General features: G+C 33.2%; 3 protein-coding genes across 14 annotated transcripts in view; 1 reads left to right on the top strand and 2 right to left on the bottom strand.

The window, feature by feature from the left end:
• Positions 1 to 20,351, bottom strand: part of LOC126851325 (casein kinase I) — a 37,648-nt gene extending 17,297 nt beyond the window's left edge. For 3 of the 11 annotated variants that reach the window (XM_050595175.1, XM_050595172.1, XM_050595180.1), the window contains exon 1: positions 18,395 to 20,349. In XM_050595175.1, coding sequence (XP_050451132.1) covers positions 18,395 to 18,629 — 235 coding nt within the window. In that variant the 5' untranslated portion in view covers positions 18,630 to 20,349. Of the gene's footprint in view, positions 1 to 18,394 lie in introns of all 11 variants that reach the window. The other 8 variants (XM_050595174.1, XM_050595177.1, XM_050595173.1 and 5 more) reach the window with 5 other exon arrangements.
• Positions 20,352 to 21,125: 774 nt separating this feature from the next.
• Positions 21,126 to 22,334, top strand: LOC126851337 (MICOS complex subunit Mic10). The gene is made up of 3 exons (XM_050595197.1): positions 21,126 to 21,292; positions 21,373 to 21,420; positions 22,114 to 22,334. The coding sequence occupies exons 1-3, from the start codon at positions 21,214 to 21,216 to the stop codon at positions 22,245 to 22,247; spliced, it is 261 nt and encodes an 86-aa protein (XP_050451154.1). The 5' UTR covers positions 21,126 to 21,213; the 3' UTR covers positions 22,248 to 22,334.
• Positions 22,335 to 22,436: 102 nt separating this feature from the next.
• On the bottom strand, positions 22,437 to 25,112 carry LOC126851335 (programmed cell death protein 6). Of its 2 annotated transcripts, none has more exons than XM_050595194.1 (4): positions 24,829 to 25,112; positions 24,368 to 24,474; positions 23,758 to 24,062; positions 22,437 to 23,421 (listed from the first exon to the last, which is right to left on the bottom strand). In XM_050595194.1, the coding sequence occupies exons 1-4, from the start codon at positions 24,882 to 24,884 to the stop codon at positions 23,320 to 23,322; spliced, it is 570 nt and encodes a 189-aa protein (XP_050451151.1). In that variant the 5' UTR covers positions 24,885 to 25,112; the 3' UTR covers positions 22,437 to 23,319. The 2 variants fall into 2 exon arrangements, with proteins under 2 accessions (XP_050451151.1, XP_050451152.1); XM_050595195.1 differs by having other exon boundaries at positions 23,758 to 24,026; positions 24,829 to 25,106.
• Between the last annotated feature and the right edge of the window lie 219 nt (positions 25,113 to 25,331).

Genomic DNA, 25,331 nt, shown 5'->3' with positions numbered 1-25,331 from the left:
GCTTCTTCGGTCCTCAGTATCTCGCTCGTCTTGTTGTTTTGCACATCATCAGATTATTTCGGATAAAGGCGGCCACGCCCTTGCGTGATATATAGGACGGCCGCACCGTCGACTCCGCGACTGTGGTTTCCTCGACAGGAAGTGGCAACGATGACACCGTCGAATATAGATACCGCGAGAATGTCAATAATGTCAACAATTGACCGCTGACAATCGCGTATCTTCCCCACTCTTTTCTCTAACGTCTCATACATGTTTTTGTTATTTTTAAATATTATATTAATAATTTTTTTTTTTAATTTGAATGGTTTCAATGACAATAATAATAATATTATAGTTTGCATGTAATGATGTAAAATGATAATTAATCGTTGCGACTCATCATACTAATTTTATATGCCATCCCCTAATATCTTAAATATTTTTTCACTTTTGAATATTGTATTTATATATAATGTTATTATATTAATATAATATTAAATAATATTAAATAATATATAAATATTAAATATAATATTATTATATTAATTGTATATTAATACATAATATTATATTACTTATAATTTTATATCATTATCATGTATTTTAATGCATATTAATATAGAAAATACATTGATTATAATACTTAGAAAAAATTTTGATCAATGTATCTTCTATGATAATATGCATTAATAATAATATGCATAATAATGATATATAAAATCATAATTAATATGCAACTCTCATCATATTAAATTCATATCATTGTTATTATAATCTTCTTTATCTGATACTAATTTTATCTTGATAAAAATGTGCAGTTTTTCCCTTGTTTTAAAATTTTATTATAAATGAAAGCAACGGTGATTTCCTTGGAAATATAAATATCGTAAAAATAGTTTTTTAATCAATTGACAATTATAAGTTTTCTTGAAGATTTTCTTCGTCAAATGCGACGATATATTTCTATTTTAAATATTGAATCAATAATTTTATTACAAGTAATCACATACGGGAAACTCGTACATGCCACTAATGATAGTAATATCGATAAAATAGAAGTCATAATTGATGATATAAAATAATCATTACATTTTTGCATGACACATTGAAGTGTTCGACTCAACGAGCGTTAAGGGAACGATCGATTGAACCTGCCTATAAAGAGCCACCGGGAGGATCCTTTATGGAGCGGCCACTCATCGCGGATATAACCAGTCTTACCGGTGCGAACGGGTGCCACGAACAGATGCCACGAGAGCGCAGAAAGGCAAAAATTACCACGACACAGAAGCGTGGAAAACTATCGACCCTGGCTACGCGCGCGAATCCGTACGAAGGTACAAAGAGCAACGCGAAGACCCACCAGATCAACAAAAAAAAAGACCAAGATCAGACGGAATTGTCTGATATCCTGCCCGAGTATTAAGGAAAGTCAGGGTTTCTAAGATCCTAACGAGCTTATTTCGGTCTGCAAGATGAACGAGAAGATGAAGAAGTAAACGCTTGTTGGAAATATTTTTGAAAAATTTGAAATTTTTGTTTTAATTTTTAAAGTCCTTACACACGCACGTGCAAAATGTCTCAGGGTCACCGCTGCATCTGTTAATAGCAGATTCTTGAGATCAAAAAAATATTAAAATTATGAAAAAATAATATTAATAATTAAAAAAATTTATTAAACGATTTTTCTAGACATCAATAACTTTTAAGTTATAAATGATTTAAAAAAAGATCTTTTACAAACTAAACTTTACGGAGTTAAAAAATTATCAAATCTACATTCATCGGTTAAAATTTCATGCATGAGAATTTTCTTTTAATAAAACTAATAAATTTAGTTACAAAGATATATGATGGAAAAATTGAAAACTTGCAAAATACGATGATCTCCTTCGATATCCTCGCTGAGGAAAAATCGTCTCCAAACGATCAAGAATCCATCATTAGCAGATGGTGCGGTAACCTGGAACACCCTGTATACACGCTCTCCGATAATTTAAATCGTTTTTGTAGCGTTCTCTTATCCGCTCATTACATCTTTTATTTCTTATTTGTTTTTTAGAAGACTTTTTCCTGAGCTAAGATAAACGCTCTCTACTAGCATCATTACTACGGCGTCTAATGGGAAATCCGACCCTGATCCCCTATCCCTTTCTGCTCGCTCTTTTTCATCCATCCTCGTCAATCGTCTTTCCGCTCTCGCTCAGCCTGCGATTAACGCACGAGTACACGGAGACAATGAGAAAGACAAAGAGAACGTTGAGAGGATTGAGTCGCGGACAGGCATGTGAAGAGGGAGTGTGCGCCATGGTGCGCGAAATATCCACACGCACGTGTATCCCCATGCACGGCTTCGCTTGCACGGGCACATATTCCTGTTATGATACACGCATGAGACACGTGTGTACACGCGTGTGGGAGGATTTAACCCCTTCGCTACTCTGCGTGTACCGGCTAAGCATCCGTAGTCTCGGGAGAAAGTGCATAACGCCTGGGATAATTCGTCTCATTATCAGAATTGCAAGATGGAAGAACGAAGCGGTGAAGAAAAAAAAATTGGAGGATCGATATAATCGTCTCGATTCTTTTTTATAAAAAAAAAAATGCCTTATAAAATACCGCCAAGTATTGTACATCTTCTTCTAGTTACGTGCCTGATTTAGCTAATAATTGACACATTATCGCCACGTTTATAAAACAAGTTATTAGCGAGCTGTTATTCGCGACAATTTATCGAGCGATGATGGTCCGATATAAAGATCTGTTTATAGCCTACACTTGTAGCGAAGAATTTATTTCAACGTGAATTCGTGCCAAAGCTTCAAAGTTAATCATACACCTTGAGGCAAATCGGGAGATAGATATGGCGCGAGATCAGATGACACGCACTGGAAGTACTTACGCTTCAATCTATTTCATTTTGACGTCTGGCACGAATCCACGAAGATGAATTTTCGTTCAAATGCACGCGTCGGACGTAATCGTCGTAGTCTTACACTCAAAGCAAGATTTAATTAATTATAATATAAGACAGATATTTCAATGTATATTAGCGAGAAATAACTTTGATTTCCTGATCCGTCCCGTTTTATCGGGACAATTTCGCGAAACTGTTTATTTTATTATTAACGACGATCCGGTTGACGACTTCTAATTACTTACCATCGCAAATTTTGGAAAAGATCGATATCGCGCGACGAATAAGCGAGCAGACAACGTTGAATAAATAGCGACAGGTAACGCGGCGACGTACTGAATTAAGTAAAAGTATTTCCAACCGTTATTTAATAATCAGAAGCAGAGTAACATACCGAAAATTCTGCAAAATGAAGAAATAAAAAAAGAAATAAATTTATAAATTAAAATTTAGGAATTTTTTTTTTTTTTAATTTTGGAATAATCTCTATTTTTGACAATGTCAAATTCAATTGATTTTACTTTGCAAGAGTTATAGCACTCGTTTTCTCGATTTTTACAATGATATTGCCAAAGTCAATTTTTAAACTTATATGTTCTGTTTTCTCAGATACTTATATATTATTTTCGTATACAGAAATATTGCACAGTATTAATTACAGTAATCACTGAAAAAGCAATAAAGAAGTGCACGTTATTATGAAATAATTAAAAAAAAAAAACTCGTTATCCAGGATAATCGATATCGCGCGGTTTCGCAAGTCATATGAACGCTATCAAAGAAACTGATAACACGACATCCGTGAAAGTCGTCGAAATCGAAGCTACATCATTTCATTAAGTTAGGTTATCGCATTATTATAATGCGCAAAATATTAAAGTCAAAATATATGATTAATTTATAATAGCCATTATAGCCATAACTATAATATATATTATTGATTTATAATATATTCTATTAACTTGCAATTATTTAATAACAATAATAGTAATAATTTATTGAATTATGATTAATAATTAATATCGTATTAATTTATTGTATAAGTTCTTTATGTTTGTGCAACAGTTAAGGCATGTTTATTAAATATAGACGCGCACAATTCACAGAAGTATACCGTCACTCATAAAAGAATGCGAAAAACTTGAGTTTCTTTAAGTAATAAAAGTTTCTTTTTGCTAAAGTAATCTCAACTTTTTCGATGGTAGTATAAGTGATTTGACAAGGGCTTTACAAATACATATACATAATATACTGCGCGATAAATCCAATGTCACTTGTCTCAATTATTTCCAATTTAATTATCTCTTTTTTGTTTCTTCCGAAGTATATCCTCACGTTGCCTTCTCACGTGTCCGCAATTATTCTACTCTTTAATCTGTGTAAAATTTTTGCACGTTGAATGTTTTATCGTTTATTAAATAATTTATAAATTCAATAATATTACTATCTATTAATAATAATTATTATAATTAATAATAATCAATATTAATAAAATTAGTTAATAATTTTATTAAATAAAATAAATGGAAAGAGAGTAAATTTTATGTTAGAAACATTATCGCCACGTGCCGTTGCATCACGAGGATGTTCCTGCGAAATTGCAGCAAAAATACAGAGAAATATCATTAATTAAGATTGAGAGCAAACAAAAGATATTGATGATTATAACTATTGCAAAACAATCAAGATATTGATGATTATAATTATTGCAAAACAATCAAAGAAGAATTTATAAATATTTCTTGAATATTTTAAAATTCTTTTTAAAAAATTCTTGGAGATAACGTCCTCGCATAATCAAAAAAAAAAAAAAAATATCTTCCTACTTATAAAATAATATAAAATTGAATAATAAGCTTTACAATAAAACTTTATAATTCAATAATAAAATGTAACGCTTAATTAAATTATTACACGTATAAGATTATATTCTTGTATGTAGTTTTTTTATATATTACTATATCATTATTTTAATAGTATTGTATTTTTTATTTCATTACACAATTATTAAAATATTATTAATTTTCATATTTTCGTATCGCGTGATGTAAAAAAGATCTCTTACACCATAGGACATCACAACAGAGAATGCGCAAAGATAATTTCGAAAACATGGCAGGCCGAGGTAGGACCTTGAGAATCCCTCGACAGCCGATGTGTATGTGTCTCTCCGACCGTTACTAGGGGCAGCTGTCCGCCGTGTGAAATGCCACAAACTGGCAACGCGTTTGAGCTTCGAGAGAGAAATGGCATAAAGTGGGTACACGGTCGATGGTTCCCGAGGGCACTAAGGCGAGCAACGGAAAAACATATTAGAATGACGGAGCGAGCGAGAGAGGAGAAGGCTGCAGGTGTTGCGAACGAAACGTCGAACCGCATAACACGTGCAATTCGACCCGTGTGTTGATGCCAGAAGCTATCGAGCTATGTTAAAATATAAATTACTGTCCGCGAATATTGCCGTTTAAATGTTTCGATATCTACATGGCGAGTAACAATATCAAGACACATTATTTAAAAAGAATAAGTAGAAATAATAATAGATTAAATTATTTTTTTTTTATAGATAATAGATTATTTATAAAAATTATAAACTTTTATTTTTTTAAATAATTATCTGTCTTTCCTCGCATAAGCCCATTATTATTTGTACTTATTTTTTCAATATGACGTTTACTATTGTTTTGACGTTTAAGATATGACGTTTAAGATTGTCACTTCATCTCAAAATGTATCCTAGGCTATGTAAGAAAGAGATAAAAAATATTTCCAAATTATTGAGAAAAATTGTTTTGCGCGAGTAAAAAAATTTTTGCAGACAAATCTATATTTTATAAGCTAAAAAGATTTGAAATTAAATACCGTAATAAATTCGAAAGCTTATAAACAGTACATCGTCTATCTAGAATATCCAATCAAGATTCGTTTAATAAAAAATCTATTTGAATTGATTGATATTGCGAATGTATGTACGTGCCTCTCTAGCTTTACGTAGTTTTCCAATACATGTGATAGATACAACTGCGCGGCAACTGTTCTCCATTAAATTAATTTGGACCACGAAGAGCCAATAATATGAATTACGACTATGCCTGCGGCGAAAACAGGGCGCCCTATTTTTATTAACGCGGAAATTCGACACTGATTTCAGGACTCGACGGTAATTTCCGATGATACGCAAAACGAGGGCCGGGACTATTTTTAAATCACTTGTAACGATAACCGTGGGTTAACACACGTATGGAAGAACATCGGAGGTGTGCGGAAAAACGCTCTAAGATAAAGAAAAGGGGAAACAGCGGATCGATAAGAAAGACCATCGTTCGTGACGCGATTAAAGGGGTTATATATCATCGAAGATGCGAGCAACAAAACTTTCTAGTACTTTATAAACTAATTGCAGAATAAATTTTGTTTGAACGTGTGACATTCTAATTTTGAAAAGTCGTAGTTTAAATATTCTAATTTTAAAAAATCGTAGCTCTTTTCACAGTTATATTAAATGCACCTGTCATGTAATATTTCGTTTAATTATTCGTACAAATTGTTGTTATTTTCATTAATAAAGAAATTACAATTTTATCAAGAAGCATCTATTTTTAAATCACTTGTAACGGGGGACTCAATTTAATCCGCTACAGAGATAAAATATCAAAGGCTAAAAAATATAATGTGGAATATGAAATATATACGCGCGATACGTCACATCTGATATTCCAGCAATGTCAATAGTAATATGGGGCGATGTAACATATTCACATGGCAAACTTCCGATTTCATGCCCATTGAACCCTTCAATCTCCTCCCTCTTTTCGTCACTTTCTTATATCGCCACGAATAAGTGTCCTACTTTTGTCGTATTATTTTTAATAGCAGATTCTTCGATCAATTTGTAATCGATTTTTCATTAGCGAGAATCGAGGAATCGTTAACCTTTACCAACATTTAACATAATCGTCTGAAGTTAAAACTTGATTGAAGTTTATTTAATCAAAAAATATGAATTATACAGAGTAAACATGAGTTTTTGTCCCTTGAAGCTTAGTTATAGTCGAAAATTCCTTTTTAACCCTACTTAATAAATTTAATAAATTACTTAATAAATTTAAATACTCAAAAATTATAGACATCCTTCATCGTACGAGGAAATAAATTTCGATTGGATCGAGAAACCTGTCGTCGAAAAATAGTACCGTAGAAGGTGGTACGCGCTCTATGATTCCTATTAACTCCAAATTGGCCAAAGAATCTGTCATTAGGAAATAATGCAATAGAAGTAGAACATCCTGAAGAACTCCGTGCGACAGTATTCGACCTATTTCCATTCTCGCGTAAGTCAGCCAGGGACGAGGGAAAACAGGGGAATGGATGTAATTAGCACTCAGACTCCTACTATGAGCATCTATTACGAGCATTAATGGGAAACATGTCGCCAGCTAGACGAATTTAATTTTCCGCGCGACATCGAAGTAAGAAAGAGAGACTCTCTGCGAAAATACATATTTGCACTTCGAGATTTGATTGTACATGCGCTAATAAACAATTTGCGCTCATTTGATACAATGATATAATATTTCATGACTCAAAATATCGAAAAAGATTAGATTTTTTTATTTCACGTTTGTCAATTTTCAGACATAAATCTTAACGCATAATTCTCGTTTGGCTTGTCAACTGTTTATAATATGAGAGCTAAATTATCAAAGAATTTTTTTTTTTAATTTCCTAAATTCCAATAAAATTCCATAAGAATTCCATAAGAATTCATTTTTCCAGGTACAAAAAAGAATTCCTGAGAATATTTCAAATTTTCCATATTTTTCCAGAGGGTAGATACCCTGGATATAAATTTTTACGACGGAATGAATGACAATTGAGAAAATGTGCAAGCGGCCACGATCGAAGAACTTGAATTCATAAAGTTGATTTAAAAAAGCATTTCAAACGTTTAAAACAAACGCTTTCGCTTCCACGTTCCGGCTAGAGCATCTGCCTCGCATTTGCGCTCGTCCAACTGAATCGCTATCGGATTCAAATGCGAGGAAGGAAGCAAACGTCCGAGAGGAAAGCGCAACAGGTCTGACGATACGCCCTATGACGCAAGGCGTAAGAGTGAGAGCGAAATGTAGGACAGCTAGAGGCGGACCGCGTGCGCGGACGTCTCTCTCTCTCTCTCTCTCTCTCTCTCTCTCTCTCTTCCTCTCTTTGTAGGCGCTACTCCCGCAATTTCGAAAATTATAAATCGGGCCGTCCGGTTGCCAAGCCGACTTCTTGTCGGCGGCGAACGAACGATGCGATGGCGCGATCGACCGTCGTAGACATAGACTTAGATATGTAGGTGTGAATGTAGGTCAGGGTACCAGCACGTGCAGCAGAGCTGGAGACCAAAGAACACAACGGGTGTGTTGGTGGAGCTATCGATAAGCGTATTCTCGATATCCCCCCCGACGTTAATATTTCGTCTGAATTTTCAATAATTTTTCGATTAAACACTGCTTATGCCGAAGTTAGTTCTTAAAAAGCTTTAAATGAAAGTTATTTCAATACGCCGGACAAAGGTTAATGGACTGGTTTGTGGATGAAGCACTCTTGAATCATCATCGAAGAGTAACGTTTGTTCTCAAGTATCGCGTCAATAACGTTAAACGTCGACTGATTAGTATGTAAATAATGTCCCAGAACTATCGCCCCCTTCCCTCTTTGATAAATTTAAAATCAAATTTCTCTTCGGTGAAAATATAAAAGTTTTGATAAGTTTCGAATTATGCGAGTAAAAAAGTAAAGAGAGAGAGAAAGAGAGAGAGAGAGAGAGTGACAATGTATAACTTTTGAAGCACAAAACAGGTAACATAAAGTTTATGCATTCTTTGAGGAACACTTCGTTGAGGAACACTTTGTATATAGACGATCAAAGGAATGGAATTTTTTTAAATGCGCGCATTTAGGCCTCGGAATTAAAAGAGGCCATCGGGAAGACTTCGCTATTGTACAAACTCTTCCTCTGAGATCTAATGCGCGAACTCTCCTCCGTGGCAACAATTTCCTTCGGTGACGGAACGAGGACACGTAAAAACGGTCGGCCTCATCACGATGCTCTCGTCGGACCTATTGTTCGTGAGCACTCGAAAAAAACAAGACGTCCGATCCTAGATCGCTCTCTCTCTCTGTCTCGCAGGCGAGTTTAATTTCACTCACGACTTGCGCGCAGCGTTTGGGGCGTTACCGACTAACGCATTTTTAAGCTATATTTCAATTCTGAAATATTATCTTTCAATCTTTTGTTTTTTTCTTTGTTTAAATAAAGCATGTAAAAAATTGAATATTCATATTTTTTACTCATATTTTTATTATTCATATTTGCTTTATTTTTTTCATCAATAAAGATCCATACTTTCATGTACATATAAGCATTTATGTACATATATCGCATTAAAAAAATAAAAAATATATAAAATAAAATGTTGAATTTTAATGCAACTGGTGAAGATCAAAACCCATATTATTATCAAATATTATTGATCGAGGGGGAAAATTAAAATTTTTTTTTATTACTTATTACTATTACGTTTAAAATAATTCTTCATGTATAAAACAAAATTATTATAGCCACTAAATGTCTATCTTGAAAATATAATTTTTGCTGTACATAATTTCTTACAGAATCAACATTTTTGAAGAGACATTTTGTTTACATATATATATATATATATATATATATATATATATATATATATATATAGATTGCACTATGTATTTTTTACCTAAGATAAATTTTCACGAACACATTCTCGATAGACAAGATATTGACTTTCGCGTAGATATTCCTGGAGTTTGTTGAGGATGTAAGCGGTAACCGGTAGCTATATAATGAACGTGTTACGTTCATAAGGACGACGTCAGTGCGATAAATCGACCTAACGTATACGTAAATCCGTTATGATATTTCACTGACGATTGCATGTGAGTCAGGTAAGATTTGTATCAAATAAATAAATTCTCGCGGAATGACATATAAATTACCAGAATTAATCATAAATGTTATCGAAATTTTTTGACCGAAAGTTTTTTTTATCAGGACTAAAATAAACAGAAGATAAGTACAGATGACATGTACTAAGAAAAATACTCGATTGTGAAAACCAAATTTTGGAATATAACCAATCAAATTGTTTAGTTAGACAATTGGGATAAAAAGCAAATCTAATCTTTCTCCAGAAAAAAAGCGGTTTATGCTCAACTAGATTATTTCGTCGAAATCTAATAAAAGTATCATTTTTAATAAAAATAATCAAACCTATATAAAATAAGATATATTTTAATTATTGTAAATAAAGATTAACGAAAATAAACGATTTTGTTGAAAATATTAAATCTCTTTTCAATATTAAATGTAAAATATATATAATATGCGATTCACGTAACTTTTGAATTGATATATCAGCGCAAAAAAAGGAAGAGAATGTTTTACAAACGCGACAGGATATCTCACAGAATTAAAAATGACTCTATCTGGTCATTGAAAGAATTTAAAACAACGACAGATCACATCTGTCGAATGCGTATCGAAAGTATGCGCTCGCGAGTCATTGCAACAATCATGCATGACTATAATTACTTTAAAATTCGTATTTTTATCGATTTATTATTTTTAATTCTTATGTTTATACTTATTTACTCATTAAAATTTGTAGAATTTTTGGCGCGAAAAGTTGCTAAACACTCCGATCCTCATTCTTTAAATAATTTTACATTGATATCGTATTTAGAATAAAAATCAAATATAAAATTTCTCGGTTGGCATAAGGATTAAATAGCTGACTACTTGCAAAGGCTGTAAAGCAAAGATATCGTTGACCAAATCGCTGGCAATCCGCGTGGGCAAACGTCAGTCATTGCCAAGCGGCACGTAACTCGAGAGCGACGCGAGTTAACTCGCGGAACGTCGGCGGCGATGCACTTGCACGGGCGCGAATGCACCACGTCCGACGCACACATGCACTTCGATACGCGACGTTGCGATTCTTTCAATGGGGCACGCGATACAATTTTTATTCAAAGCCGACGCGTCATGGGGGCGGGGGGAAGGGGGGCGAAGGAAGGACAGGACGAAGACGAGAATGTAAAATGTGCGGAGAAGAAAGACGGAGGAAATAAATAAAAAGTGGCATGGAGAAAAGAAACACAGAACGCGGAATTTTCGTTGCTTAAGTGGAGAAATTGAATTATTATTCCGGAAGTCTGTAAAATTCCGGAAATATGAATAATTCAAATTCTGGCACGTTTAAGTGGCTAGGAAAATTTATTTTTAGTTTATATTAAGTTTGCGGGTTTCTTTTGCCGATGAACGATTTAACATCATATTTTGTAGTAATATTTTTATATTTACCTGCGAAATTTTGTAAGGAATGAAAAGAAATTACTCTTCATACTTTCTTTACGTAATGAAAAATGTATAGAAATTAATATGATTTTCAAATGTTACGGATTTGTGTAATATTTGATCAAAACTGATTTTTAAAAATCACATCTCTTAGGAAAATTCTTCTTTAAATATTTTATAATTTTATTTTATACAAAAAAATGTTGTAACTTTGATGATATTTATACTGCAATTTTTATATTATATCTTTTTAATATATTGAAATGTTTGCTCGATAACTATGTGATATTCAACAAATTGCCAATATTACGTCAATAGCGTAGCGTTTCACTATTATTGATTGCGCACACAGCACAGTTGATTTATGAAGGAGTATATATTGACTAGAATAATTGAGTTTCGTCCGCAATCTAGACACATCTACGCACCTGTCACACCAACGCAAAATAAAGTGAAGATTAATAAAGATTTATTAAAGATGTTGATTTCTATGTTATCGATTAAATTTCATAATGTAACTAATTGTAAGAATGCGATATAAGCCAGGTGCGCGTATCATTACTTTAAAATTTTGTGATTTTATCGAGTTATCATTTTTAACTCTTATGTATATATCCATTTAAACTAAAGTTCGTAGAATTTTTGACGCGAAAAATTGCAAAACGTTTCCCGATCCTCATTTTTTAAATAATTTTATATCAATTATATTGTTTAGAGTATTGTATAGTATTAGAGTATATGTTTATTTAGAGTAAAAATCAAATATATTTCTCGGTTGGCATAAAGATTAAATAGTTTTAATCCTTAAAAAAAAAACCCTTAATTGACGTGCAAAATAATCTAATAGATTTTTAAACTAATACCCGTAATGCAAGGAAACGAGAGTACGGTTGATTAAAGCGTTATGAAAACTTAAGTGTTAACGCATCTAGCTCGAATTCCAACGTAAAATATGTGTATACAGGAAACGAATACAAGAGCAGGGTTAAAAGGGCGTTGCACGGCGATACGGCCTGCTCGTTTCACTCGGCAGCGCGACCAGCCAACGCGCGGTCTGTCGTCCTGAGTCATCCGGGGAACAGTCGTCGAGCCAGCCGAGCAGACAGGTTGCTACGTGCCCTCGAACCTCCGGACAAGAGCACGCACACGCGTGATGCGCGCGCGACACGCTTATTCTTTCGTCACGTGAACTCGTATATTCCGTCAACGTTGTATTACACAATTACATTATCGAATAAACGTACACGATGTTGCTTTTTTTATCCAAATAATAAATAAAAAAATTAATTCTCATTCTCTCCAGAATACGTCCAAGTATATATCCGGGAATATGGATGAATATTATTCGTTTGATTTGAGACACGCTGTATAATATCCAAAAGAGAAAAATTACAGATCAATAATGGTTATAATGATAATGAATAAAGTAGAAAACATCAAGATTAAATTACAAAAGAGATGGACCAAAAAATATATAGTATATAATTTCACTAATAATATTTTTATAGAATATAAGATATATGATAAAAATAGATATAGAGTCATGACGCAATGCGATAATGATAATTGTGTATCTCTATTTGAAAGCTTGGATCGGATAAAGATTGGAAAATTACCCGCGACGATGACAGCTGCGTCATGAAAAGCATATATGGGAATTTGAGGGTCAGCTGGACGGTTGCTGGGAATCAGCTGATCCGTGAACAGAAGTCGCGCCTAATTACGAGGCTCGCGAGAATCAAGGGTTTATTTCTACATCGAGATTTCTTCTCCCGGATACTTTTATACAAAAGGAAAAGGAGTAATCTTTTTTTAAAAAAAAATTAATTAATAAAATTGTAAAATAAATTTTCTCCACCTAAGACATTCTGCGAATGTCAATTTCGAAAAATCTTTTTCTTATTGAATATAATTTACATAATTGGTATATTACAAAAAGCTAACTTGCCATAAAAAAAAAGAAAAAACCAAAGAAAAGATATATCCTTTTATAGCAGCTATGAAAATTCATTCGGATATACTTCTCCAAAACGGAAAGAACCATTGAGACGAGAAGGATGAATCCGCTGCGCTCTCCTCAGAAGAATCGATCAATTTTTGTCGGACGTGACCGTGGGAAAGTACGGCGGATAGGACGATCGACTCCCCCCTTCCCTCTCCCCCTTTACCCAGTAGAACCGGAAGGTCGGTCTTATGTGTATGCTACTCTGCGGCCTATGGTTTGGAATTTCGTACTTCCTGTTCTCGAACACGTATCACAGTTTCGGTTGTCGTGCAAAAAGATTGCTGCGTACGAAAAACGGAAAAGACCTTATCATGTACTTGGAAATATAAAGCGATTCGCAATCACGTTTTTCTTTGTACATACAAATTGCCCCATTTCTATTACGTGGTACTTTTTTTTAAGATCTTGAAAATTATTCGGGATATATTGTCAATCGATCTACGAGATGATAGTATCGAAAGAATTAACATATAAATTGAAATTCGCCAATAATTTTTGTACATACATATTTTTCGAAGAATAACATTTGTTATACGTATAAAAACTTTAATTCGCATAAATAACTTATACTTTTATTATCGAAAAATTTATTTTCTCTAATCACGCATAAATTAATGATTATTAGCATATAGTTATTTGCGTGAACTTTCCCTTTATAGTAGCTCCTAAAAATCTAGGATTGCGCGATCGGGGATTGAAATTGGGTCAATAAGGTACACGATTCGGGTCCAAAATTTGGTGCGATGTAGCAGCAGCAGCCCGGAAAGCAATTTGCCGACAATTTTAGCCGGATTTGTACTTGGTGCGAGTCAATTGCCGCTGGTAAACGCATTTATGACCCTCGAGCGAGTGAGACAAGACAAGCGCACGAGATATAGGCGATAAACTGATAACGCATGCATAACAACATTAACGGCATACGCGTGTCTCTCATTGCGTGAGGCAGCTGGTCAATTCAATGAAGGGTTCCGATTTATCCCAGTGTTGTTCGCGTCGTTACTATCGATGCAATTCGTGTCGTTGCCGTTAAAAGAGCAGAAGAACATAATTTTTCGCAGATGGGTAATATGAGAATATACTTTCGAAACATGAATCGTCTGTTTCGAGAAAGGAATATTCATGTTTTGACACTCTCGATTGTTTAACGAACGTCAATGAAAGAAAAGATTAACGCACCGTCACTGCGACAGTAGTGCAAGCAAAAAAAAAAGACGATGCGATATGGCGAGGCAATTTAAAATTATTAATGACTCATGCCGTTATTAACGGTATATCAGATGTCACCAAATTCATTAAATACAAATATACCGTTCTCGTGCCTTACGCGAAATGTAGTTACTCTTTTTATTTCTAGAATAATATTTTAATTTTCTTTTAAAAATTCAATTAGATGTTATTCTTAGTTTTATTTTTATTTGCTAAGTTAAAACAATCTCTTCCAATATTATTATCAATTTTCAATATTAGAATTATATTGAAGAAAAATCTATTTTCGACACAAAGTTTTACTTTTTCGTATTTAACTTTGAATGCAATTGTTCATCCGCGAGAAAATATATAACGCAATATCTATCTCGAATGTCATTTATACTATAGAAAACATCCGATAAATTTTAAATATATTTTTTCGTGCGAAGCACAGAACCTTTCACGCACCGATCACGACAGGAATCTCAAAGAGGTTGTCGATGAAAGAACCGTACGGATATTCACCCACAAGTAAGTATTCAAAGAATCACAAAGAAAGGTTTCTGGAAATTCTCTCATTCGCTATGGAGCGTAGTCGAGCAAAAAAGATATGAAATTATCTTCTGCACTTTTATAGAGATATATTTTACAGAGAAAAGCAAAGGACAATGGGTAAAGTAAATCGATTTCTATATTTAAAAAATATAACATAAATTAAACATATAATTTTATGCTTTTTGTGTCGCTGAATTTGATGATCATCTTTAAAAATGATAAAAATTCGTCTTAAAAATATAAAATAAGTATTTTTCAATAATAAAATAATTAGTGATAATTTTTTTTTTTGTTTCAATTAATTGAACTATAATTTATTTTTATAACTTTTTTCCACTAATAATAATTAAAATATTTCAAAATTAGATACTTCAAAAATGCTAAAACTAATTTAGTATAGATAAAAATAGATAAAGAAGATAAATAGATAAAAATTAAAAAGATAATCAATTTTCTTTCTCTTACTCAAAAAATCTTAAATCTTGTGATCAGATACGCATTTGCACGCATTGTGCAATTTATAAAGATGTTAAAACAGCCAAAAATGGATGAACTATTAGGGAGGCTCTATTAAAGGCGAACTTCTTATAATAGAAATCTCTAAATTTATTTTCAAATAATAAAAATTACTATTGTGTGTGTATAGCGGTCATTTGACTGTTTTAAGCATTATCAATTTTATTGAAGTGCCAACGATGCAACGTGTCTACCTCGTTGGCATAATGAAAATATAGATGCACTTATACGCTCGTACAAGAGTTGTGACAGAGATAGCGTATTTATGAATACGCTCTGTATAATTTACAGTACATTCCATAGTATTAGATATTTAAATTTGAGATATCCTTATTTTTTTAAAGAACACAAAAATAAAAGAATAAATTATAATACAAATATTTAAATAGCTGTTATTAACTATATTACTGAAGACTTATTTTTGGTCTCTTTAAAATAAATTTTTATCATTTTTCATAATTTCGGAAAATTAAAAAATAAATGCTATGATCAAATTCAGTGACTCAAAAAGCATTAGATTACATGTATAATTTACATGTTACACTACTTAGGCAGAAATCGATTATTTTACCCAAGTCTTTTTATCTTTTTAAATACACTGATATATTATAGCCTATGAAAGTAATTGCCAGTTTGTCACGAACGATATAATCAACAAATGGCGTTGATGACACTGAACGTGTTCTGTTTGCGTGGCTATGATTAACAACAAAGTCATCATTATATGAATGGGTAATAACGCCTTAGCAAACTCGTATAAACTGTGCAGAGTCAAGCATTGCAGGATTTTCCGCGTGAACGCTTTTGTAGTTACCACAGTGATCATTACGTTAGAAAATTTAATGCTTTCCCTTCGAACATCGCGCGCGTAGTCTGCAAGTGCGCGATGAAACGTTACCAAGATGTTCCTCTAACATAAGCGCATCAAAGTAGCAAAGCCATTTTGCTGTGTCAGCCTATTTCGTCAGCACGGTAAAAGATTTCTCTGTTGAGAAACATCGCATTTCCAACGAACGTCAGTAGAAAAAAAAATATTTTAACTAAAGAACAATTTTTTTGGTAAATTAGTCTCAATTGTCAAAAATTTGGAAAAAAATAACTATACTTCGACGCAAATTTTAATTAGAAAAATTATCCTGCATAAATTTTTTATGCAAAAAGTTATACCTCATTTATAAGATTCTTCAAGTTTATATATATATATATATATATAAAATTCTATGTGCATCTTCCTTTATTATTGGAGAAACGACATGAATCGAATATATAATTTTATGTACAACTCATACAATTTAATAAGTGTACGAAAAATTTCGTACTGTTTGCGATTAATGATTATGAGAACACGTTGGCTCATTGTAGGAGGAGCATCAATATTTGCAGACTTCCGGCCTACATACAGTAGCGTCAGTATGCAGAATCACTTTGTATTATGCCACTGCCGCGATAATCGAGAGAGCATTAGCCTCTCCCGATGTTAGAATCATTGTTTTCAACATGCGTCATCGGTCACAGAGAAACAACGCGAAACTCGCGAGGGATTGACATCATTGTGTAAAATTAGAAATTATATGTATATGTAATTAGGATTTACAATTATTAAAATTATATTATTGAATATATTATATTAATAAAATTATCTATTATTAAATATATAATTATTTTATGAAATATGTATTATATTATATATCCTTAATTTCGCACACTGTGCTATTATGAAAACAGATTGCACTAACATGGTAAACATTACTCATAATTCGACGCGTCATAAAAAAACATTAAACACCGAATAAGTCTATGTTTCCTTTGCTTTTTAATTTACGAAAAATAAAAAAAAAGTTATATAAAATGTTATTTTCATTTTTGACATTATTTTAAAATCTTCTTTCTCGGAATATCTATTTCCTTCTCAAAGTTTTACAAATTCGTTACTAAATTTTGGTTCCACGTATAAGTTCACGTATCATGTGTTCATAATAGTTAAGGCTAGTCTAGAATATATATTCATATTTAATAGTTTCTTGAACGTCAAATCTATCTCTCATTTTCTTACATTTAATTTCACGATGATAATCGTAAATCCTACTGCGATTTGTTTTTTTTTTTTTAAATGAAATGAAATTGACTTAAGAAATAAAATAAAAAAAAACACTGAAAGAATTTCAAGAAGAAAGATTCAACGAAAGCGACATAATTATGAATCATATGACAATATATTACAGGGTTGATCAAATCAGTCATTTTGCAAAGAAATTTATTTCCAAAATTATTATCAAAAATAGATTTTTATCATAGAGTGTTCCATAATTCGTAATCTTAGTTTGACAACAATGATATATTCTCTTTGACAAGTTTAGAGTAAATTTTTCTTCAATGAAAATACGTCGGGAAAGAGAAAGGTTATTTATCGCAATTTTTTAGATATTTTCGTCACTAACATACGTTTCAAATTAAGATTCTGTCAGAAAGTAAATTAATTCTAAAGACAAATTAAAAAATATATTTTTATATCCCTGTGTAAAATTTCGTTCTTTTTCCAGTCGCTTATAATTCAAAGATCTTACTTGTCCTCATTAATTATTGCTAAGAAAAATAGTCTCCGAAAATTCAGAGAGTCCGCTCATTAAAATCTAGGTCGCGAATTATGAAACACTATTTATCTACATGTAAAAAAATATTTCTTTGTTTCTGTCGCGATAGAAGCGATAATGGAACTAAAACTATACTAATTACCATTTCTCATACGATAAGGATGTTTCGCGATATGTAACATTTCTTTTTTTAACTCTTCTAAAATGACTGATTGGAGAGAAAGGCTGAAGGAAAGAATGAAGGGGGGAGGTTGACTCACCGAGACGAAGCTCTCCGAAGTTTCCACAGCCGATTTTCTTGCCGACCCGGAAGTTCGGGCCGACCATGAGCACGCCGGAGGACGAGGTGACGCTGTGCCGGGACGAGTGCACGTTCGACCGGGCGGCATTACCGCTGCCCCTGGAGGTCCGCTTGGCGACCTCCTGCTCGCGCTCAGAGTTACGCGCTCCGAGCTCCTTGTCGCCGCGGTTGTCCCTGCCGTCTCGTTTCTGCATCTCGTACCGGCCGTTGCTATCCACGGTTGCGGTAGATATTTACAAAAATAAATCCCACGACGCACGAACCGAATCAACTTCGACGATCAACACGCAGTCGCACGGATTTTTCACCACACTCGCTCCTCGACGACGATGACGACGACGACGATGTTAGTTTCTCGATCAGTGACGGGGATCGATCCCCGTGCAGGGCATATCTTGATGCCCCCGGGAAGCCGCGGGCACCGCGACACGACGGAATAAGAAACGGAACACGACACGACACTCGTCGCAGTTTCCGCAAGCGGAAAAGGGCACGCGCGGGCGCGGTATATACTAGGTGTATTATAGGGCGCGCGGAAGGGAAGGACGCGCGGGCGGCGACGGCGACGGCGTGAGGAGGGGGAGAGCGCGCGCCGAGGGGGCTGGTTGACTGTCAGAGTTCGACGGACGATGCCACCTCCGAGGGACAATCAATTTTTCGTGCCAGTCTAACCTCTCCGAACTAGTGTTTACACCTTAGAGGAACGCGGCAGGGTGCGGCGCGTACTCGAGGAAGCGTATCTCTTTTGGGATGCACCTTCTCTTAAATTCACTTGGTCTGGCGGGGTCTGGTCGACGATCGTCACGGGAGCGGAAGGAATCCAAATACGAGGCTCGATGCAGCGTCGAACAGCAACGTCGTCGGTCCGGACGAGCCCATAGCAATTTCGACCCGTCTCTCGTGCCCGGCGACCGTCGCCGGGATGCCGGAACGACAGTCGACGACTCGAGGAATCGCGCGGCTCACGCTCTGACGACACGACGCAGCACGGCATTACCGTGGCGGCCGTTCTTCCTGCGCGCGGCTTCTGTGTTGCTGTTGTCGTCGCTCCCGCTGATGCCGGTAATGCTGGCGATGTTGTTGCTGGCGCGTCCCGCGATCCTCGGCATCTCCATGAATCGAGATCTACGCGAGCGAGCGTGTGCTCGCGCGCGATCGAGATCCACCTTCGCGATCCGCGCTCCTCTCTCTTTCTCTCTCTCTCTTCTCGGCTCGATTCACTCGACGCGACTTGACGCGACTTCACTCGACTCGGAGGAGCGCATTCGTAGACATCCGGACAGGCAACGGCGTAGCGCCGAGATTCCCTAGGATCGCACGTCTTCCGTCCACCTACGCGCGTATATATCCTTTTTCTTCTTTTTATCCTGCTCGCCGTATCAATGGTATCACCCAATTCGAGACACACACACACACACTCTCTCTCTCTCTCTCTCTCTCTACATATATATATCACTACCGCGACACGACGGCACGCCGATCTGACAAACGTGCTGCTTCGCGCTCTCTCTCACTCTCACTCTGTCTTTCTCTCTCTCTCTCTCTCTCTCTCTCTTTCCTCCCGTTGTCCTGCTCCGTATTCCTATTTACTCGCACACACGGCGAGCATGGTTGCTGCAGCGATGTTTTCACATTACACGGATCTCGCACTGCACAAATTTTCGTAAACTTGTCTCACCCGCGAACAAATTCCTTGCGAATGACGGGACAACGAACCTGCCCCTCGCGCACGACGGGACATGAGTGAGTTAATTGCTACGGACACCGGCAGGCCTGTCAACCGCAACGACATCTTCTCCAGTCAGTGATGCAGGATGGTGGGATTTTTTCGCGCGTGCGCAGTAACCATGTAATCTCGAGTGTTATACGTGGTTGATCGTTTGAATGGTATCGTTCGTTAGGCCCATCATTTGGAAGAATGTAGAGAATATAAAAATTAAATGATGCAAAGATCTCTCTATTAATTGAATAATAAAGTTTACAGATAATTGTAATAGATTTTACAAATTTTTGAAATCCGACTTATTATTTGTTGCAAATTGCAAAAAATTTTATTGAATATTTTAACAAATATAGGATTAAAGTAAACAAAATTTTTTAAATATTATAAGTACTCTCCTCTTCCTCTTTTCCCATTTCTATAGTTTATTAATATAAATGATAGAGTCATTAAAAATTTATATTTGTCCAAAAAACATTGTACCTTGCATTTTCAAGTACGGATCTGACAAGCAGTCACGTGATTCGTTGCATGAGATGAGGTTAAGAAAAATTTTTCTGTCTGATATTCTCATGTTGCCGATTTCGAGACTCAGTTTATCCTACAAAAAATTAAAATAAAATAAAAAAAACATATTTATATTCCGTCAATTAAGTAAAACCAGAAATTGTTAAGACTGAGAAAGATAATAAAGTTTACTCTTTTTTTCTTTGTTAATTTTCACACACGGAAACTGACCAATCGCATATAAAACTTATGACGCTCATGCGCAATGTATGCGATTGTACTGAATTCTAAATTTTAATCTGGGTTGGCAAGCGTGCCAAGACCAGCGCGCTTTATAAAAATACACTTACTCGGATGAAAATCTTTTACATATAAAAAACTTAATTTTCGTTTTTTATATTTAGTTATTTCGTAATTCGTATATATATTTTGTGATTGCGCATATCAAAAAATACAGAGACGTGAAGACTGAAAATCGATATGACAGATTAGACGCCATGAATGTCTGACGTGTGAGTGACGTAACAGGAACGGTTTTTCTAACACGAAAAATGGCCGGCGCCGTGTGGGCCGAAGACGAGATCGGACGAAAGTGGGATCGTTGCTTTACGGATGCCATTCTTAAATTAGGTAATTAACGTTTCTGAAATATTCGCGATAACACGTATATGTTTTTCTAATGTTACCTACGGATCTGCTTTTTTTTTCAGGCGGTGGAATATTCCTTGGCGGAGTGTTTTCTCTATTTTTCTTCAAAAGTAAGACTTTATAAATATGTATCGTTGTGTCGTTCTTATGATGTAACTACAGTTATTATTATAATTCTGTCTCATCTCGAAATCAGAATTAATAAGTTCGTCTTTGTAGTTAATTTTCTTGCACTAATTCACACTAAAAATGAGATAGATATATATTTAGAAGTTAGAGATCAAGAGAGGAAGAATAAAAAGTTCAAGAAATTCAAATACAAAGAACATACTTATAGTATTATGATATTGTATATATGTATTACATAAACATTTAACAATTTTTGCTCCTTTTATCAAAATTTAATTTGATATTCTGTAAAATAAGTTTATAATGAATTGCACAATATATAAATTGTAATTTTATATATAATTTTATATATAATGTTAAAAAATAATATATATAATCTTTTTTCTTAATTTTAGTAAACTTATAGATTCTTTTGTTTTTAATACAGTTTTCACAGAATATTTTCTATAATTTTTATCTTTCAATTTGTTTTTGCAAATTTTGATATAAAGCTATATATTTTGATATATTATAGTAATTTGATAGATAATAGCAATATATTTGGACAAGTATATATTTAATCAAAAAGAACAAAAAGGAATTGCACATTATCACGTCAAATTGCTCTTTGATTATTTCATAGTAAAATATATATAATAGAGTATATAAAAATATTTTGAATTCTCTTTTTATAGGAAGGAGATGGCCCATTATAACTGGTGCTGGCTTTGGATTAGGCATGGCATATTCCAATTGTGAAGCAGATATAAATGCATCAATATATCAACAGACAACTAGGAGCTGTAATAAATCTGAAGGAAACAACTAATTATTAGGATCTATTGTATAAAAATAAAATTAAAGTTATTATTAAAATAAAAATATATCAATAAATTCAATAACTATGCTGCATTAATCTACTCTTCATATTTCTAATCTTTATTCTAGGTGAAGTATATTTTATATTTCAATTTCTTGCTACTATTTCCCATCTTACCTTAACTAATAAACAAGAAAATTGTTTAGTAAAAGAAATATATTTCTTTTATGGTGCGTTCATTATAATTGTTTAATATAATAATAATGAGATAGAAAAATACATAACTATTGTACATATCGATAAATATTATTACACATAAATATATAACAATTTTAATATGTTAAAAAAATACAAGATTTATATTTTTTTATTTTTCTTAAAATTATTAAAACGCACACTTATGTATGTAAACTCTTTCATTAATTTATGTGTAACAGTAATGCTGGAAGTGTACATATACATGTATAAAGTAGGAAATATATATATATATATATATATATATATATATATATATATATATATATATATATATATGGAGTTTGTATATACATTCAAACTCTAGTTCTCTTTCAAACATTTATAATATTAACCAGTCATATTCTGCGACAATTGTATCAATTAATATCAACATTTTCATTCAGAATTTCCAAAATTGACTAATTTTTGAAAATTTATCATATTTATGTAATTTCTTAAAAGCAAAAGAAGCATAATATGATGTATCATAAAAAACAGGAATGTCATACATGAAGCTATAATTTATATCAATAGCATACACACGTACAAATAATTTCTGTGAACCATTATAATAAACTGTGATATATTATATTTAATTAATATATTAATGAATATAGAAAGTTATATTTTAATTTGTAATAAAATCTTCGATAGTTTGATCAAATTTTATTAACAATTTGTGTAAAGAGATAAATGTGCAAATAAATTTTAATTTTGGAGATTCTGATAGTTTTTCACATATATATGGTAGAATAAAATTCTTGTCTTCATTTGGCATCTTAGTATACCTTTAGGCTTTAAATAATGTGTTCGATTAAAATCAGGCAAGGAAATGATATAATATTTATATCTTAAGATTGAATACCATGCCCAAAAATTGTTCATAGTGGATTGTTATAACACCATCCAAATCTGTGTCTAATCTTCTGAAAGCAGATGTCAAAGTCTAAAAATAAAAAAAATATGGTTATTACATTATTATACACAAGGATTTCTCGAATATTTTAAAATTAATAATCAAGGATATTTAAAAGTGCAGCAATCAAACGCGTAAGACTAAAAAAATCAGCTACTCAATCAACATTATTCAATTCCATAATTTACAATCAATAACTCATTTAAACACACATTTAATCATGATGATTATAATTAATCATTCTTATATAATTTAAAATTTTTATATATAAAATCTATATATATACTTAATAGATATATACTTTCAGACAAGGTTAAATAGCCTAATGCTTAATGGGATAATTTAGATTGTTATGTATGTGCTTACATATAGTACTATGCAGCATTGTATGAAATCATCAAAGTATATTGTTCCTCGACCTGCACGATCATACTTTCTTATAAGCATGTCAATTATTTGATCTGATAGTCGGTACCCAAAGTTTGTCAGAGCAGTCTTTAATTCATTGCGATCAATGTTGCCACTGTTATCACGATCAAATGATCGAAAACAATTCTCCCAGTCAGTAACATATTTCCATAATGCTCCAAATTCTTCAAAACTCACAGTACCAGTTTGGTTTTTATCGAACATACCTGTAGCAGGATCGATTTTGTCAGTGTCAAACATACCTGTATCAACAAAGTTAAAGAACAATGATCGCAATCCCAAAAGACCATGCAAATTAATATTATAATGCAATACTATCTCATAAGAATAAATAAAAAAATATGCACTACAAATTATAATTTAAAAGAAATTAATATCTAATATCAGATATTAGTTCTTGTAACACTAAATGATAAATTGAACTTTTAATTTAACACTATAGAATAACTTACATGCAAAGATTTCAAAAAGCTATTACAAGAAAATTAGAGACACAATAAAATATAAATCATAAATTTACATGGTCATTTGAAAATATTTATCTTACCAATCATTAAACGAACAGTTTCTGGATTAAATGGTGTCCATGTACCATTTGAGAGAGCTTGTTGTAATTCATCTGCAGAAATTGCACCAGATCTGTCTTTATCTACCCTGAAAGATCAAAACATTATTTCTTTAATTATTCAAAATTAAATATCACAAAACAACACAAAACAACATTATCACAATTAATATTTTCATTACTTTAATCTTTATTTTATAATTTTATCAACATGTAAAACAATGTTAGAATGAAAAATGAGGTTTAAATTAGAAAAAAAAAATTTTGCTGAATATAAAATAAAACGTCTATTGTCTATTGCAGTAATAAAAACTACAAATTATATATAAGTTAAAAAGTTCTGGAAACAATAGCTTGTTACGACAAAAAATAGCAAGCATTCAAGATTTCTAAAAAGATAGCATATTTTATATCGTGATTAATTTACAGAGCATAAAAATTACCTTTGGAATACGCTCCAAAGAAATTCCTGGCTAGGCATGGGCGAGACGAAAGACATTTTTCTACACTTTGTAGAAAAACAGCAAGAAATATAATAGCAAAATCAAGCAATGGCAATAGGTATATCTTGCGCAATGTTACGTCAGTTAGAAACGCAGATAATTGTTGACAATTACCCCTAAACGTAGTCACTTTGAGCCGAAATTTTCCGAAAGTGTGATTGTTATTCGACACGTCACTTTTATGTACGGCGTATAGCTTGCATTGGGCGGTTGATTGTGACGTCAAAAATGCTAGGTGAAATCGTACACAAGCATCACTATAGTGCGCCATTTTTAAAATATGTTGACATATAAAATTTTCTCAATATCAATGTGCAATTTGAAAATTAGTTTATATTGGAATTTAATTTTGTTAGTCTGATATCTTATAAATTTATATTTAATAATTTTTTTTTGAAATAATTCAATTTTGTAGTCTTCAATTCTGTAGTCTTTAAAGGATA

This window comes from Cataglyphis hispanica, chromosome 8, assembly GCF_021464435.1.
Source record: "Cataglyphis hispanica isolate Lineage 1 chromosome 8, ULB_Chis1_1.0, whole genome shotgun sequence".
NCBI classification, from domain to species: domain Eukaryota; kingdom Metazoa; phylum Arthropoda; class Insecta; order Hymenoptera; family Formicidae; genus Cataglyphis; species Cataglyphis hispanica.
This window is presented reverse-complemented; position numbering and strand designations above follow the sequence as displayed.